At 42.5% G+C, this 18,819-nt stretch overlaps 1 protein-coding gene across 3 annotated transcripts in view; it reads right to left on the minus strand.

Annotated features, from left to right (window-relative positions):
- LOC118318783 (zinc finger protein GLIS1) overlaps positions 1 to 18,819 on the minus strand; it is a 68,225-nt gene that overhangs the window by 2,519 nt on the left and 46,887 nt on the right. For 2 of the 3 annotated variants that reach the window (XM_035648758.2, XM_035648759.2), the window contains exons 7-10: positions 16,219 to 16,380; positions 13,158 to 13,268; positions 10,102 to 10,243; positions 6,816 to 6,996 (exon numbers count right to left, since the gene is read on the minus strand). In XM_035648758.2, coding sequence (XP_035504651.2) covers positions 6,816 to 6,996; positions 10,102 to 10,243; positions 13,158 to 13,268; positions 16,219 to 16,380 — 596 coding nt within the window. The remainder of the gene's footprint in view (positions 1 to 6,815; positions 6,997 to 10,101; positions 10,244 to 13,157; positions 13,269 to 16,218; positions 16,381 to 18,819) is intronic. The other variant, XM_035648760.2, reaches the window with a different exon arrangement.

Raw genomic sequence — 18,819 nt, forward strand, 5'->3', positions numbered from 1 at the left:
TTAGCAACAGAATTGTCTGCAGAAAGATATACACTTCAGGTTATTCTAATGTGATGGCAGTTTTGAGTGTCTGTCTCGGGTCTAAATTCGTGCCCAGGTTACATTTATGTAAAAGTCACTTTTCGCGTAACTGCGAACTTATTGGGTTACACCAGGTAACATTTCCAGCAACACTTTAAACACAGAAAAGTCTCAATTTAATCACTATAAAGGAAAAGCTTGACCCTCTCAGAAAACTCCAATTTCATTTCTTGCCAAGAGTTGAATGAGAAAATTGATACCACTCTCCAGCCTGTGCAAGCAACGTGACGCTAGAGCCGGGAGACAGTTAGTTTAGTTTAGCACAAAGGATGTAAACAGAGGGAAACTCGTAGCCTGGCTCTGTCCAAAGGCTTAAAAAAAGACCACCCGCAACTGTGTGATAACTCATTTATTTTGTACAAAAATCAAAATGTAAAATTAACAGGTTGTACAGAAATGCAGTGTTAATCAGTGATGTTTAGAAATGTTATTACCTTTGGACAGAGCCAGGCTATCTGTTTCTCCGTTTCCAGACTTTCCACTGAGCTAGCTGGCCCCTGTGTAGCTTTATATTTAAAAGAATAAAAATGAATAAGCCTATTTACCAAAATGTCAAACTATTTCTTCAACTCTAAGGTTACAGCAGCACAAGTCTAAAATGTGTAGAGATATTTAATGGCTTTTTCTGTTTTCATGAGATCACAGTGATAAACCGTATTTACCCAGAAGTACAGTAGGAACCACGTCTGGTATTTATTTAGTGTTAAATATGAAATTTAACAAGAAACTCAAAAATTACCAACAATTTAACGACTTAATGTTCCACACTTGACATTGACTTGACGAAACGGCAATCTGGTGAAAAGTTAAATAAATACAGACTGATAGCCAACAGACCTGCCTTTACAATAAGAGCTGGCCAATCAACACCACCCCATATGTTCAGGAGCTACTTATGACTGCATAGCAGGAATGCCTACACATAAACTGCTGCTGTGTTACTATGTGGAAGCATATGGTTTGCACTAAGCTCTATATGAATGTGATGACAGAGTGTTGCTGGAGGCGGCCGAGCCATCAGATGACTGCTCATTGCTGGCCAGAATACTATATGACCTACTGCTCCATGCATGAGGGGCGTCCCACCCGGCACTCAGTGGCTGGCGGTGGCTTTGTGCATGGCATTCAGCAGACAGTGGCCGATGATGGGAGATGGTAAACAATGCTGCAAAACGTTCCAGCCGGTGCTACATTTACTTAGAGTTTAATTAGCTGTTGGACACAGCTTCAGGCTACATGTGTTTTTGTTTTTCATCAGTGGAGATCTCCGTAAAACTAATTATAAATATACTCTGTCTTAGTATTTTTACTGTCTATAGGAGAGGTTTGTGTTTGTGCACCTGTACAGCTGAACTGATCTCATGAAATATGGTGGAGAGATAGGCCTTGAGCCTATGAGCATAATATTATATTTTGGCAGTAATCTGGGATTACCATCATATGGAAAGTAACTAAATATTTTATTTACTACACTACACTACATCTGAGGGGGACGTTTTACTTCACTACATTCATTTGACAACTTTAACTAGTGGATACATTGCAGATTTTACATACCAACAAACAAATGTTCACCAACAAAATGTAAAATAACAAGTAGATAGCGATAGTTCCAACTTTACTACCAACAACTTTCATTAATCCTTACTTTAAATATTTTTAGTACATTTTTAAGACAATGTTTTTACTCAGGCAAAAGTTAGAAGACTTACTTACGTAATGTTAGAGTATTGTTATCATGTGGTATTGCACCCTGCTTTAGTAAAAGATCTCAACACTCTCCATTTTAGCTTATAACTTTGATAAACAAAAAGAGGGGACTTTCCAAATTCCAAGGTGTGCAGGATTAGCCAATGAACACAACTTAAATTTAGAAGTTGAGGCCAATACATTTTTGGAAGTAACAGCAGATTGGAGAATCGTCAGGTGGTTTTCACACTGAGATTCTTCTTGTGAAAATGTTCATTTGGGTATCAGGTTTAAGTGCCTCACTGTATACGGACTACACCTGACCTAGTCTCTAGAAAATTGAAGAGGCTTGTGTGACACCATGTGTTAGTTCTGCGCTGGAGTGGCTGGCTGTTAGTGAGCGTGGCTAATCCACGGGGTTGGCACGGGACCAGTCCGCGGCCATGTGTTCCTGCAGAGAGCACCATTCCCCCCCGGGAGCTGCTGTCAGCACAAACTCGGGAAACAGTTATACTGTTCATATTTTTACGAGCTGCCTCTATGTGCAGCTAAAGTGAATCATAAGCTGATCACTGCCAGCTGGCCTGGTTCTCGCCAGTTTTCTAGCTCGCTAGCTACTCAAGCTTGAGGTATGAGGGGAATCTTTCAAATGCCACATTAATCTCCCCTCCGATATTCATCATCACTGACCGTCCTGCATGCTCTCCTTTTTCCAGCCGGCCCACCCACCTCCGTTCCGCTGCATTGAGAGCGATCTGACCACTGACCTGTTGATTCCTGAAGGTAGAGTTAGGGGGGATATTTGAAGGTGAGGCTATCAGGTTGATGGACTAAATTTTATAAATACAGAGAAGGTCAAAGGTTTAGGGGGAATTGAGAGACAGATGTAAAATACTGACTAACATTGTAGAACCTTGGAGATGTCAATGTGAGGTCTTTCAAAGGGCTGGTTAAGGGTTTGCGAGACCTCGCCCTGGTGGACGCCAGCTCTGTGACTTCGACGTGAGCTGCATTTTCTGTGAGTAATATGGGAAAGCTGATGTAATTCTGGGAATGAGATTTGGTTCTGCTCTGACGTTCCTCGGCTAAACTCCAGCCTTACAAATGCTACAACAAGGAGATGAAAATGACATTCCAACCTGGACGGTCTGATGCTGCCCCGAGGCCACACAAGGCCCAGACAAAATGACTTGTGTTCAGGTATGTGGGCATGGGCGTCATCACCACTGGAGTGCAACTATTGTCCAGAGACATCATGGCCCATTGGGAGGTGAAGCTTCCATTGTAGTCTTGGCTCACTGTGTGGAGGCCTGACGGGATGGAAAGAAACCTGAAGATTCATGAACAGTCCTGCTCTGCTCCTCGTTTGTCTTCCTTCACCTGCAGCTAACTGTCCCACCAGGGATCAGGGATCAGACCCTGTCCTCTGCAGACCCTGCATTCCCCACAAACACCCTCCGCCTGCCCTATCATCTCCCCCCTCCGTAGCCGACCATTAAGCCCCGCTGATGGATGACGGGGGCGGCTTTGGCGCTGGTCGGTGGGAACACTTCTGGTTCTGGTTAGCAAGCTAAAGCTGTGCTTGAGAGACAGACTACAGCATCCTGGCTAAAGCTAAGCTAAAGCCAAGCCAGCGCCGCAGGCCCCAGGGTGAAGAGCAGAGCCGGTGCTCAGAATATTTTGGGGGTCTTGGATACTAACTTTAGTCAGAGAGAGAGATAACTACCCCGAACACAAAGGGTCCTTCCTTAATCTCTATCCTACTTGGAGGAATTTTGGGTTGACAAAAATGTTTGGGTTGTGAGATCGACACTCATTTTCTGGATCGCCAGAGAAGGATAATGGCTGGAGGACAGGCGGTGTGGAGTTACGAGCCGTGGACGTCCAGGAGCAGGGCAGGGACAGTTAATGCAGCTCTGTGCCGTCTCCGCCGCCACTCTAATTGAATTAGCCTGTGTCAATCATTGCCAAGGTATCAAACCAACTCAGTATTTATAATATTTGCAGAGGGGCTCCAATATGAATACTTAGGTAGAGGCAGCAGAGACTCCCCTCTGCAATTATACAACCACATATGGCTGAAGCACTGAATGACAACATTTACCAACCATCTCTCTGTGAGCACAGGCCACCGAGGTTGAACAACCATCTCTATGAGAGAGCCCATACACACACTCTCACTCTCACACGTGCCAGCCGATAACCAAATGCATTTTGCCCGGTATAATTCAATATTAGCCTCAGAAAAATGACATCGCTATTTACAAAGTAAAATGAGTCTAAATGGCCCATTTGAGTCAGAGTAAACACATTTAGCTATGAGGTCAGAGGCTGCCACACTAGAGGCAGGTTAGTTTGATAATTTTTGTCAAAATGTTTAATGTCCTGCTAAACCGTTTGGGAAAAACAAGTGCGGCACTGATATTGACTTTGGCAGCAGCCAGTATACTCAAGGCCTTAAACCTGTAAATCAAATGCCCCAATCTTCAGGCAAATGTAAGTAGACATATTATGCCGGGCTAGTTGTTGGTCCTGCCACCGCTCGCTTTTTCACTCCTCGCCCCACCCTCTGTCCATGTGGTGCGATGAAGAGATAGAGCACTACGGTATGTGTGTGCGTGCTTGCATTCATGAGCGCTTTGGGGTCAAACATCTTGTTTCGATGAAATCCGTAAAATTTGGAAATTGCTGCAATTCTAATGGAGTATGAGGGAGCTTAAGATGGGGAGGCAAATATATACATGAACATGGGAGATTACTTATTTGGGTAATATGCACTTAAGTTACATTATGTAAGATTCTAACTGTACGACACACACACACACACACACACACACACACACACACACACACGATTCAGATGTTCCTCATCAAGCACCCAAAGGAACAGACCCACCGCTCACATCCAATATGTCCCCCTGCCTATGTAACCTGCCGTTACAGATCCCCCTACTCCGGTTCTATTCACTTTCCATTTCTTTCCCCGTGCAGGTGATTGTGAAGGCTGCTGAGAAAGAGGCACTTAAACCACGAGGTAATTTCAACAGCGTTCTCAGGCTTTCAAGGCTTGAAACAACACATCACCTTCCAGTCCGATCTGACGTCTCAGAGTGGTGCTCTGACGTTTACGTCCACACGCAGTTTAACTGCGTCGGCCCGCTGCAGTGTTTGTGCTGGAAGACGACCAGTCTGCTGTGCCTCACACCCCAATCACATGCAATCATGTGTGTTTCCTGGATTACTATATGTAAACTCCTCTCACTCACACACACACACACTACCACACACGAGTACAAATGCATGCACGGCTCTCAGGGTAAGAAAGCCATCAAACCTCATTGTGTCATGCGCTTATGCTGTTTATACTCGCATAAAAGTGTATACACACACGCAGACACCCCAAGAGCAGACCAGAGAGTTAAAGGAAAGCATGTTTACGTAACGTGATCACTTTTGTAACACACACTTTATGATGCTCGATTCCATCCACTCTTTCTCAATGTTATTAAACTGTAAAACGCTGTTTTCCTTCTCTACCTCCCTGGTTTTCGGCACATTGTTTGGTACAGTACACACAGTGCCTCCTGACGACACTGACGCTCTGTAGCTCCGCTCTGGTGGCTCTCTGGGGAAATCATCAGCGCTAATAGGAAACACTCTGTGCCTCTCACGCACACGTCTGTCCCTGCTGAAGTGTCCCCAAGCAAGGCAGTCGCACCTCTAGCTGCAGCTTTTCTGCGCACTCTTTCCAACTGTCAGTATCTAATGTAAGAGGCAGATTTGTAGAAATGGGTTTCAGCAGAGTTAATAAATGCAATCTTATTACAGCCAATTAGAGCTAAACAAATTTTTCTTCTTTGCCAAAGATGTAGCAATAAAAGCACACTCACTAAATCATCCTCAGTTTTACTGCTTTCACTTTGTACTTATTTTCCCAATTATTTGGGTGAAATACCATCTACTGAGATGATATGATTTAATATAGTATAGATTTTTTGCAGTATGATCAACTGATTAAGTGTATAATGCAGTATATGTTAGTCTTTGCCCATCGTTCATCTTTAAATATAAATTTCTTCCTCTTTTCAGAGGGAATCAGTTGATTCTTGTCCTTTGAGTGTAAAACAGCTCACAACACAAACACCAGGGGATGACACTGCTTGGACACTTTACTCCCATTAAAGTGTGAATCATGTCCGGCCAAGAGGTTTGGTCATCGTGCTGACGCTATTGTATCGAGTAGAGATGGGGGACCTTATGAACACTGATTCCAGTGCCAGAAATATAGCTGGTGATGTGTCACGTTGACCCTGTGGTGACCAGCACAGCCCCTCCTCCCAAGAGTCATGTCTCAGGGGCTGAGCAGTTGAGTTTGTTTCCAGTAAGACAGCCAAAGGGGTTTGTCAGCATGGACCAAGAGGCTTAACCTAACATGAGCTAAGTGGGTTCGCCCTGCGGTTCATCCTGGATTCAGGGCGATAAATAGGTGAAAAACAATGGAAATGATGGTTGACAATGTGATCATAATGATAATATCAGGGTGATGTTTAGTAGAGGAAGAAAGCTTGTGCTCCGCTAAGTTGCTGACCGGTGTGCAGGATACATACGTGTATGGATTTGTAAATGTGGACAAATCTCTTTCTGGGTTCATTTTCGTCTGCTGGGGGTTTTTGTGATGTTACCTGACTTTTCCTCACATATCTGAACTGACCGCAAAGGCCAACTAAGATATTTAGGTCATGTGACAGGAAAAGGCCTTACATTAAAGGGGCAGATTTTGGAGAAAACTTATTTCTCTTTGTTTTTGTTTTTTGAACCCAGGACCTCGGTATTGGAGACCGACGCGCAAACCGCTAGGCCAAAACCGCCTAGTTGCAGCCCCAACCACCAGCACGGCTCTTAATGTGTCGAAAACCTGGAAATATTTGCTAATTTTTACAAAGCTTGTATTTCTTTAGAATCGCTTACTGCCCCTTTAAATTGACCAGATTTGCTGTTTAATTTTACTGTCCTACATCCATGTTCCACTTCCACAAAGGACTCACCCGTCTCGCGTGCCGTCCATAGCAGTCAGTGGGGACAGGTGATGAGGGCTGCCGAGGTCACGGTCTAGTCGGTGTTGTCGTGAGGGCAGGTCAGTGGCGGTGATGGGGTTGGGGTTAGGGTTGGGGGAGAGGAGCTCCACTGAGGCGCTGTGATGGGGGGTGCTGGAGCCAGTGTACAGGCCTGAAAGACAAACAAAGCTAATTCAGTAAATGTGCCGAATAAACCCGAGGGCCCTGCGTTCCATCTTCCCTTTGAGCCAATCAAAAGCTTTTTCATGGCAATAGGATTTTGTTTTGACAACCCTCATCCAATCAGAGAGCTTTGTAAAAAATAAGAATAAAATGTTCTGTGTTTGCACTGTCTGTAATTTAGGGTACATTGTTTGTGCTGCCGCAGGGACTGGTCTTGTTTGTCCTTTAAGCTGTTTGCTCTTATTAGCCAATAATAAACTAAAATGTTACATGTGTTTGAACAGTGACTTTGAACAGTAGGGTATTAAAGGGCGGAATGAGGGTAATCTCTGTGTTGTGTGTGTTTGCGTGTTATGGTTATGTGAGTGCATACAGCTATATGTTTAACTGTAAGGGTACAGTATGTGTGAAGCATTGCAGCATGTACACATCTACGTGTACAGTGTACTCAAACAGTATGATTTTATATGCTGGAAATAAAATCAATTTATGAATCTGCTCCAAAATCTCCAATATGTCTTTCACTATTCAATCGCTCAGTTTTTCTAAACTTCATTTGATTAACATCTTGATGATGTAGTTTTCTGTTGAGGGTCATTATTTTCTACTTTTGCTGCCTGCATGTTGCCAAATTTCTACTGTTTCAAGCTGCAAACTATGATTAAACACTGATCCATTTTTCTTATCCAGAATGCCTTAGGCGGCAAGGGCTGCAAATAATGATAGTCATTATTGATTTATGTTTTATTTGTTTTTATTTTTCCATTTCTAATGAAATATGCTCTACCCAAAGTTCCCAAAGCCCATGATGACGTCTTAAAACTGCTTGTTTTTTCCAGCCAACAGAAACCAACAACATTAAAACCAAATGCTTTCATTTCACAACAATATAACACAGAAAAAAGCAGTAACTCTTAACATTTGAGAAGTTCCAACCAGAGAATATTTGTCATTTTTGTTCCACTTGGACACTTCAGTCTGTGAATGTACTGCGATGGTTGTGATCTTTCAAACCTTTCAATTTTCCATTGGTTTAATTCCATCAACATTTAATAATGTTGCTCCATAGGGAAAGACTAAATCATTCCAGAGCTAAACATTGTAAACACGGAGAGAAACTGAACATGGTCTTCACTTGTTCTCCCGACCCAATAAATCGACTCTCTCCATCTTCTGTCCCGTTTATTGCCTGATTTCTTTCCCAGCATCCACGAGGAGAGCCGTGCGCTGACTGTCTGGTGCAGTTAACCGGCGACGAGAGGAGAGGACAGGAAGAGATGGAGGGAAGAGAAAAGATTGGTGCTCCTGGTTTTGCCGTTTCCAGGCCCAGCTGTTCTCAAGTGGAAGCATGCCGAGGCCTGATCTGACAGCACTCTGAAATGGTTACAAGCTTGATTCATTACCCCCAAATCATCAGTCAAAGACCTTAAATGTTTTCCCCTTTAGCCCCAACATCTGCTACCAGAGCGGCAAAACAGTCGACAAATAATGGCTGTGATTGCCTCAATTTCATCGCCGGTTCCTTGCAGAGGGAGACAGAGAGGATCTTAAAGTGTTAGTTTTCATTTTCTGAAGATGTTGTGTAAAGGCTTCTGGTTGGGTTCAGGAACTAACTAACAAGTTCTGTGTGAGAAGGAGATGGATAGGTATATCAACTCAACACTCCGCATAACAGCAGGATCATTTAAACCTCTGCATTAAAGCTATGATGAGTACTTCCTCTGGATAATTAGGGAACACTCCAATTATGCTCTATAAAACAGAGAGGGCTTCTCGTAAGTCTCGCTGCCGCCATGTGAATAAGAGCAGACTTATAACCAGCGAACAGGAAAACAAATTCAGCTCTGACTGGAAGCATGACTCATTTTCTGCTCCACAAGTGTTAATGATGGGATGGCTGCCCACTTTTCTCCACGTCTTACATGCATCCGATTGGACCCGAGAACAAAGTGAAACCCGTATAAATGCGGTTCCAGAATGCCAACCTGCGACATCTATTGCTGGCCTTGAATAACAAAGCGTCCATGAACACTTTGGCACCAGCTCGGAGCGAGCACCTTGGGGCTTTAAACCCTTTAAAACAAGAGCGTAAGTAACATCCACTCAGAAACAGAGGGAGGCCGAGGGTAAAAAGCCAAGACTCAGAGGCCCGGTTCGACAATCAAAGACAAGTTGAGCGTTCACAGTTGTCAACGGTGCGCAGAGTTCCAGCAACAATAACAGAGAGCAACGGGGAGCCTGGACGGGGTACAGGAAGAAAACAAAGACAGATGTGTCCATAAACTGAGGAAGCTGCGGGGCATCTTTCTTGTCTTTAAGATTGTTATAATCTATTTATCTCTCTCTTGTTTCCAATCCAGTGTGGTGTTGACTTTTGGTGATGGCCAAATGCATCAATTAGAGGAATGGAAGTTTTAAAAGCCACATGTGAAGAGTAAAAGTTTATGTTTGTTGCTGTTGCTAATGGCTTTTGCAGTCTTTGCATGACGAGATGACAGGTTAACATTACATGGTTATGGAATACAAACCAAACAAACACAAGCACAAGGTTGTAACACTTAAATAACCAAGTGGTTTGTATAATAAAATGTGTATATGTAGATGAAGATACCTTGTGGTGGTGTTAGTTGTTTACATTTGACCAAACGTGCCACTAGAATAGTTTTAACTGCCGGAAAACACAGCATTTCCACGATACATCTGCAAGAAAGTTTACATGGCTGTTGATTATCACAGATGACTCGTGACTGCTTGGCCAGGTGTCTGGATTTCTGGCCTGTTCTTCTGTTTTGGAGCAAATATTCCCTAGCCATCGATGCCTTGAGACACAGCCAGTCTCTCGCACTCACTTTTTTAATTGCTCAACCATGGAGCTTAGTGCTACTACCAGTGTCATATGACAAGTTGCATTGAAACTAAAGAGCAAATGATTAAGAGGTATTAAAATATTTTTCCTAGCATGGGAAAACATGCGGAAGGTGCACTGAGAATGGAAAACTTAGTTTTTCGTTGCTAGCAGAGGTATTGGATTACTCAATGCCGCCATAATGTTACATTATCAGGGTGTTGTATGACGGCAGCGTCCCGTGTGCACCTGTGAAGATGTCTTGGCCCAGTCCAGGAGAATGGCCATCTTTGCCATTGAAGAGGTGCTGCGACGAGGTGGAGCTCTGAAGGTGCTGCATGGACAAACATTCACTCAGGACATCCTGCTCCAGGTGAGGGCAAGGCCGAAGCTGTCAATCACAAAGATCAGAAAAACATGAGATTTAATGTTCACAAAGGATTATGATGAGTCATTTAGAGAGAACTCCATCTGGTCCACAAGATTACACAACCCAAGAACAAAGCACTGCTTCAGTTTTGTAGTTGTAGGCTGGACCCGACGTGGGGTGTGTTCTCTCTTTTTTCCGCAATAATGTTATTGTGATGTTAATTTGAAACAGTAACTTCGCAGATGAGAATACGTCGTCAGTGAGGGGGAACCAGAGGACAGATCATACGCTCATTTTCGATTTATTCGTTTGCCATGGACATCATGGGTGAGTGATTGTACCAACGCAGAGCCAATGTGACTTTGCTTCTGTTTCCCTCACTGTCCACAATAATGGGGGCAACTGAAGACACATTTCAGCCTCAGAGTCTGTCACACGCCACACAGAAGAAACCTAGACCTAAGGAAACTTGTCTCAGTTGGGGAAATGGGACATCTGTCTTATGGATCAGCGGAACAGCTGAACTCTGTTGTATACATCAGTGGATTTCACTGTAATAAAACGTTAGGGTTGCTGTGGTACACACCAAGAGTGTTCAAACAGCCACATCTTTTTCTATCCTCAGGAGATTTACCTTCAAACATCCTGAAAAGTCTACACAGGGATCAGGATAGAAATTTTGCTTATAATCTGAAGTGGGCAGAAAGGAAGTAATTTTAAACCAACAGTGTGAAATGAAACACGAACAGCCAGAATTCAGTCGCCAACTGGAGAAAAGGTCTCGATGCCATCTGCTTTAGCTCCAGTAGTAGATGAGGAGATAGGAAAAAACAATACCAGTGGACTTGATCTGCTCAGTACAGTGTATTAACTATTTATCAGTGAGTTAAAGCATAAGCCTGGTTTCTTGTCAACAAATCCCATGAGCCCCAGATCAACAATAAATTAATTAATCCCACTCCCCATTTCTGAAAATTGAAAAGCCTCATATAAACCACACTAGTGTATCATAGACCTCCTTTGTCATCCATGAACTAATACAACACATCAGTGAGCCATATAGTTGCACTGTTCCTTCATTGTAATGAACAAATATGTGATTATCTAAACTTAACAAACATCAATTGGACATTTAGTAACGGCATCTAGTCATTTGAGTCATGTTGTGTCTTTTGAGGAAATGTAATTTCAGTGTCCCTCTCGCTATTCAGTCTAAATGGGTCATTGCCAGCTGGTTTAGTTAGCTACTAAACACTGAGTTATGTGTAAATATGTGGTAAAAACTACAGGAATCCCTATGTAAGAACTAATTATTTTGGTAGAACCCATTTTAATCAATAAATGATTTTCATTTATTTTTTAAATAATACTTTATCCATCTCAACTTTGTAAAAACTTGCATAATAAATAGTCTGAACCTAAGAACAGCCCATACAGCTGGTTCTGAATCCAACATGTGTAGGTTCAGTTATTCAGAAAATCAAAGCATAAACTAAATATAAATCACGTTTTATGTTTGTCATCATGCTGCAATATTAACTATCTTGACTGGTACATATTTATCTGCAGAGTTTATAATAGTAAGAAGTGATAACTTTATGATTCCAAGAGGCATAAAAAACCTGGCAGTCTTGCGCTGAGTCATTTGGACCAGAACGGGTTGAGTGTATCATTCAGAGAAAGCTCTCCAGTTAAACATGACTAAAGGTCGCCGCTGTCAACCAAGCGCTTTTCTCTTGTCGTCGTTCCAACCCCTTTCACTGAGTCTGTCTTTCACCATGGGTCTGCCTGTCTGTCCATACATCCACTAATCCGGCCTTTGTCATTCCACGAAATCACATTTTGATTTGGTGGTTGGACCGTGGCTGGAAACATTTGTTAGCATCATCTACTTTCCCCGTTTTTTCCTCATAATTTTAATTGACAGCAAATAACCAAGTGGACAGAAAACAATTTTCTTATAAGATCCGATCCTCTGCCTTCTTGTCCACTGAAAACACAAACGATGGCACACTCAACATGTAGGCATCGACCATGTTATGATTGTGTGTGTGTGCGTGTGCGTGCGTGCGTGCGTGCGTGCGTGCGTGTGTGTGTGTGTGTGTGTGTGTGCGTGTGCGTGCATGCGTGTAACCTCCAGGGAGGTTTTTTGCCCTGCAAAACATTCATCAAATGTAACTGGGGCTCTGTTTTCCTCTGCAGCGACACTCCTAACAGTTTTTCTCCGGGCCTGCTCCAAGAGTGGAGTAAGAGCATTTGTTTGACATTTGTCCATAACATCTGGCCATTGGGGTATTCCACACTACAGCTTATTAACAATGCTACAAGCACATGTGTTTCCCTTTACGATGCTAAGCAAAAGAACACATCATCCAGCCTGCCACTATCCAGCCCTTTCCACAACAATGAGCCCATTCTCTCTGTTATTTACCCACTTCCAGTCAGGGAAAGAATGAGCTTTTGACCATGAACATGATGAAATGTGGTCAAACCTGATCTATTGTGGGGAAAAGATTCTCAAAGGCAACCCTCTAGTCCACCCCCGGCCTCCCAACCCCTCAATTAAACCAACTGGATGAATCTGTAGATAATACAGATCAGACTGGGGCACATTATATGAAGTGGTCTGTTTGTAAAACCCTGCCGTCCTGCCGTATTGACTCGAACAAGGTAATTCTGGAAGTTCACCAAAAAAAGATGCACAGTAGCTCTTGAGCAGGATATACAGTTGTAGCTGTGTTGTAGCCACCCATATATACAGAATGCCCACTAAAATTGATTTAATGCAAAATGAACCATAACAGATAATATTCCCCCTTTTTTAAATCACAATATTTAAAATAAAAACTGTGGACTTCTATACTCGAATAAAAAAAAATGTCATGGTGACATGTGGCAGACTTTTGGATTCTTTTTCACTGAAAGAGCAGCTTACCTTCCTACGCACCTGTTGCTCTTTGGCTGAGTGTATCTTGACATGTTTGCGTAAGGAGCTGGGATCTGTGTAACGCTTGGTGCAGCCGGGGATCTGACATGCATACGGTTTCTATGAGAGGAAAGAAAAACATTTCTCAGTCAGTTAAGTGCAATACAGTAAAATTATCTTTACTGTAATAAAGACAGCAACACAGGATAAAAAAGTAGGCTAGCGATTAAAGAACATACCATAGGGAAAAAAATAAAGGAGCAAAAGTAAATTTGCAGTAAGTTTGAAATTTGTTTAAGTAAAGGCAAAGTTAAAGTCCTACCTTTCAGCTGAGAAAAACAATTATTTGAAGGAAGAGAGAAGAGCAGAAAAGGGATGAAAAGAAGAGAAGAAAAATCAGTTGTGAAGTATTTTATTCCAAAATTGTCTCAAACAACGACAGAATTGTGGTGCAATTTGTCAACTACAGGACTACTAAGATGCTCGGCCTGTGCTCCGTATCACTTTTTCCTCTCTGCAGTAATGACACCCCACTCTCATGGTGCGGACGACATCAATACTGCATGATTAACTTCGAGATGATGGATGAAAGAGAGCTGAAGAAGTCAATTAGACTTGTTTGTTTGTGTTACAGCATTTTTGTGTGCAGAGAAAATAGACCTGTTATGGGAAATGTTCTATTGTTGACCAGTGAAGGCTTGTATTTTATCAAAGCTGTCTCGTGGTTCTCTGTACCAGCAGGCCGGTGTAGGTCAGTGCGTGTGCTGACATACAGACTGGTCGTAAAGAGGGAGATGTGGGCAGATTAGTGTAACAGAACTGACATCTGTAGAACGACTCCACTGTCATGTAGTTTCCTCATCATTTCACATTCCTCTTGTTAACTAAGCAAATAAAGCATGTAGCTCGCTGATTGAAGGATTTTTTTCCCTACCTGCAAATTTTTATTTTTTCATTCTCCAGAATATAAGTGGCCCATTTAAGTGTAAGGGGATACAAGTCTTTATTAGCTCTGCCTCCGTACCTCAGCCTTCTCTGTAAATAATCCATTGTTATTCCAGGGTGCTTACAGTGCCACTCATCTCCGCCATGTTTGTTTTGCCAAGCAATGCTCCCAATACAGCACAGAACTCCCGGTAAAAAAAACTAAGAAAAACAACATCAAGCACAACTTCTGTGTAGAAAAAATATCATTAAAGCTTGAAAATGATTTCCCCCCAAAGTGTTTTTGGCAGAGCAGGCAGCTGGGCAGGAACAGCAAGGGCCTTAGCAGGGTGTTAATGTGAAGCCATAAGCATCGGGGTCCCAGATTAGCTGTATCATTTGTCCTACTGTGGAAAGAGTGGGTGGTGGAAGAAAATCCCTAACTGATAGAAAAACACAGGTCTGCATTCAAACGTCTACTTAGGTAAACACTCTGAATGATTTACTAGTCCATGAATCAAAACACATTGGTAGCAAGCCAATGCCGAAACACAGGGGGGACATATTCTGGTAATACAGATATTATAAAAATACAGCTAAAATTATATATTTTTTTAATTCATTCAAAAAGTGGTCAATTGAAGAGTTTACTGCTTTAAAAAAAAAAAAAACCTGACCCTTTTCTACAGGTTCCTTGTATGCTTTAGTGTCAGGTCTGAATCTGTGAGACAGACCTGATGCAGAGCAAAGGTGACGAGTAGTTTCCATCATTTAAAACAGTTCTCTGCTATAGGGCACAAGTTACATAAGTAACTGTCAATTCTAAGGTTTACAAAATAGTTTACAAATGAAACCTTAATGAAATTATTACCATTATTTTTCAATGGTCCTTTTTTTATAATTAAATTTTAATTTCTAATTGAAGAGTTTTATTGTGCCTGACACATGTTAATATGTCACATATTGCATGTTTGATTGTCCTCCGAGGCTCTGTCTCTGTTTCTCCCTTTTTCCTGTGGGTTTAGTTTTTTTCTTTTCCAAATTGAGGACGCTATGTTGTTCAGACTTAAGATCCTCTTGAGACAAATATGTAATTTAGTACGTATAAACAAAATTTTACTAAAATTGACTGGATGTAATTTTAGCTCTGATTTGGACTGACATCAACACATATTTCGCCAACTGATTAAATTAACTGACTTGTTTAAGACTGTTCCTACCCAACATAATGACATTGGTCTCTAAAAAATCTGTGGTTTATTGCTGTAAGTGCAGAAAGCGCATATGATTTATTGTCTTCTGAGTATCCAGTAACAGATACAGTAGATAAAATAATTAACAGGACATGTTTGGATCAGGGTAGTGTGAAATGAGGAGGAACAGCAAAAAAGAAAAGAGAGAAAAGTTCTGTGAGATGGCAGCAGAAACAAATACCTCAACAGTACTTGAGTAGATAATTTGAACCAAACAACTTATTTACTTCCCAAGCTGTGTTGGTGTGCAGATGGTAATAAAGTGAGGCACTGGTGGGGTTACTGAGACATGACGAGTGGCAGCGATGGCTGACTCAACCTTTCCTTCCCGCTCCACAGGTCAGAGAAACAGGCGCAGCTCTGTCTGAGCTCACAGCTCTGATCCAAGTCTGTTATGGCCTGAGCTGCGACTCAGCCCTAATGGAACTGATCATCTGTGGCATGTCACTGCCAGCGCTGGGAGAGTGAGAATGCCACACTGCTCACTGACTGACAAGAAGACTCAAGTCTAACATTGTAAAGATGTGGATGTGGCATTGAGGCTTGGACGACAATGCAGTTTTTAATGTTGGTGTAAAAGCAAAGGAGGGGTACAGTATGAGCAAAGCTTTATTCAGGGATTCATACACACATATGCTGAGGGGGAAAGTAAATTTAACATTTATTTATTTTTATTTGTAATTAATTCAATCCCTGAATGGATTTTTAGAAACGCAAAATGTGGGTGGCATGTCTGAAAAACACAAACACTTATAGCCTATAATTTCTTGCAGTCCTCCTTTGTGCGACGCTCCGACCACCCAGACTGCTATAACTGTTGGCCCAAGACATGTTCAACATTAATCTATGGTGATTCATTGGAGGTGAGAAAGAGCAGAGACTTAGTGTCTAACCGTGTCCAGGTGAGTGCGCTGATGCTTGGCACGGTCGCTGGAGTTGCTGAAAGCTTTCTGGCAGCCGGGGTGCTGGCACAGGTACGGTTTCTCTCCTGTGTGGCTCCTCAGGTGGATCTTCAGGTTCTCCAGGCGCGAAAACGCTTTGTTACAGCCCTCGAACTGTGCGAAGGGGAAGACAGCACGCACGCACGCACGCACGCACGCACACACACGCACACCCGCACACACACACACACACACAGAAAGATCAATCAGTGTTAATCGGACAAATGCTGGTACAACGTGGGCTCTGTATATGTGCATGTGTGTGACTCAGAAAGACGCTGTCCCACTCTTTCCCTCGGCCCCTTGATCACTCCCACACCTGGACGAGTTCACTCTACACCACATATTCACCGGCCATCGAAAAGTGAGGGATGCTTCAGAACATGGGTGGTATAATCAAGAGCATTTTTTCCATAGCTCTTGAATTACGCAGCCAGTCCAAGGACCTTTGTTTAAAACCACGTCCACTTTAAAGACGGCGGCAGGCGTGACCGTACACCTGCCTCCGTCTGAATTGAAGAGGAAACTGGAGTGTGCCGCACGCCAGCGGTTGGACTGTAATGCATAGCTTGAGATAAGTGTTTCTGCCATGTATCGTACATTAGACATTGGCAAGTGACAGTGACTGTAAACAAGCTCATGCCCGACCCAGCTTGGCCCATTTGATCCCGACCACTCAGCCAATGAACACCACAGATTTGTTAACACGTGAATGATTCATGAGGCTTCTCGTGTATCCACTCCTGCTCTTGAGCAGAAAACAGGGCTGATTGGTTGAGGAGGCGGTCGGTGTCAAGACCCCCTACAGGGCCTGCTGTGTAAAGAGTCACAGAGTGTATGAGTGTGCAGTTGTATGGAAGCATAGCTCAATGTATCTATATCTCCTGCTCTACAGCCACTAGCCTTATAAAGACTAAAGAGGCAGGGCTGTTTTTTCTGGTACAAGACAGGTGGCTGAATGAAGATGGAGAAAAAGAATAAAGAGACAAAAAGTGGTGGTGGCGATGAGAAAGCAGGTTCCTACACAAAGAGTGTGATTATATAAATGTAAACTACAATTAAAGTTAAAGCAACTATCAAAAGGTTCCAGGAACAAAATGTACTAAACTCAGAAACTAAACGAGGAAGCACGAGTCCCTCTGGCCCATTCCTGCACAGAGCGATCCTGTGGTTCTTTGTATTTACTGTGGTTGGACTGATGTTTGAGTTAGATGTAATGATTGAATCAATGAGTAGGAGTCATGCAGACGTGGAGAGCGCTAAAAAACTCCACAACTCGGTCTGCTCAGTGTTTGATAGTTATTTGATCATTTCAATTTCATCTCTTCTTTTCAAACCAGTCTGGAAGTCAGAGCAAAACCTATCCTTCGAGATGCGTCCACCCCTGCTTCCAATATCGATTCTGGCGACAGCGTTGCTTCATTCATTTGTGAATTGAGCTGTACACAAGTTGCAGTTGCTACAGTGTCTGTGTTTGAACAGCAGAAACCATTACCCCTGTGAAGAAACATTTTGTTAGTGGATTCTCTAATCGAAACATCTTGAGTTCCTCAAAGGGTTTTGTGTTCCCCTGAGAAAGTTCCTTCAGGACAAACTCCTAAGACTTTGACACCATTTTTTTTATTTTTATTTAAGTCAAGATGAAGGGTATTTGTGTTGAACAAGGATACGGAAAAATAACAGTTTTTATTCATGCTATGTCAAAATCATAAAGACAAGCCGGTTCAATCATTGAGAAGCAGGAGCCAGGAAGACATTCCCGGTGCAACTACTATGACTATAAACTCAGTTGCGGAGGCTCTTCGGTCTCTACTGTCCATTGTACCCTGACCTTTAGCGAAGCCTGCTAACAGCAGGTCGGGTTACGGCTAAGGAGAGAGTGACACCGTTCTTCTAAAGGGCCTTCAGCTTCATCTGAGCTCAATGCTCATCGCTGGCCTCCTTCATTCACTCAGGCAGCACAGGCAGGGCCTTCTATTCACCCAGGCTCCATTTAATATAGGCGAAACCTAAGCCTGTCATGGTAGAGCTGTGTTAGGTGACCACGCTGATCTGTGTGTGTGTGTGTGTGTGTGTGTGTGTGTGTGTGTGTGTGTGTGTCTGTCTGGCTTATTAAAAGTCTTACTTATAGCTACATAATGAGCCAATGAGTTTGAACGCAAAAGCTTCCTTCCATTAATTTAATTTAATTTAATTTACTAGATATAGGATGTGGATTTATCAATGCCGCCTCTGATCGAGAGCAAAGCTTGATATTTTATCATCATGTTTAATAGGACTTGGTATTGTTGGTGCCAATATCATACTTGAGTTTTGGTACCAAAATAATAATAAAAAAAAATGATATCCCACTTTTAGAAATATAAACATGTTTTTCTACATCAATAATCAATCAATCATATATTTTTTGCATGGCCCATATTAGCAAATTACAATTTGCCTCATAGGGCTGGACAATCAGTACATGGAGTGACATCCTTTGTCCTTAACCCTCGACTCAACGAGGAAACCCCCCCCCCCAAAAGTCAGAAAACTCAAAGCACATCAAAAAAA

Source organism: Scophthalmus maximus, chromosome 13 (assembly GCF_022379125.1).
Source record: "Scophthalmus maximus strain ysfricsl-2021 chromosome 13, ASM2237912v1, whole genome shotgun sequence".
Lineage (NCBI taxonomy): Eukaryota > Metazoa > Chordata > Actinopteri > Pleuronectiformes > Scophthalmidae > Scophthalmus > Scophthalmus maximus.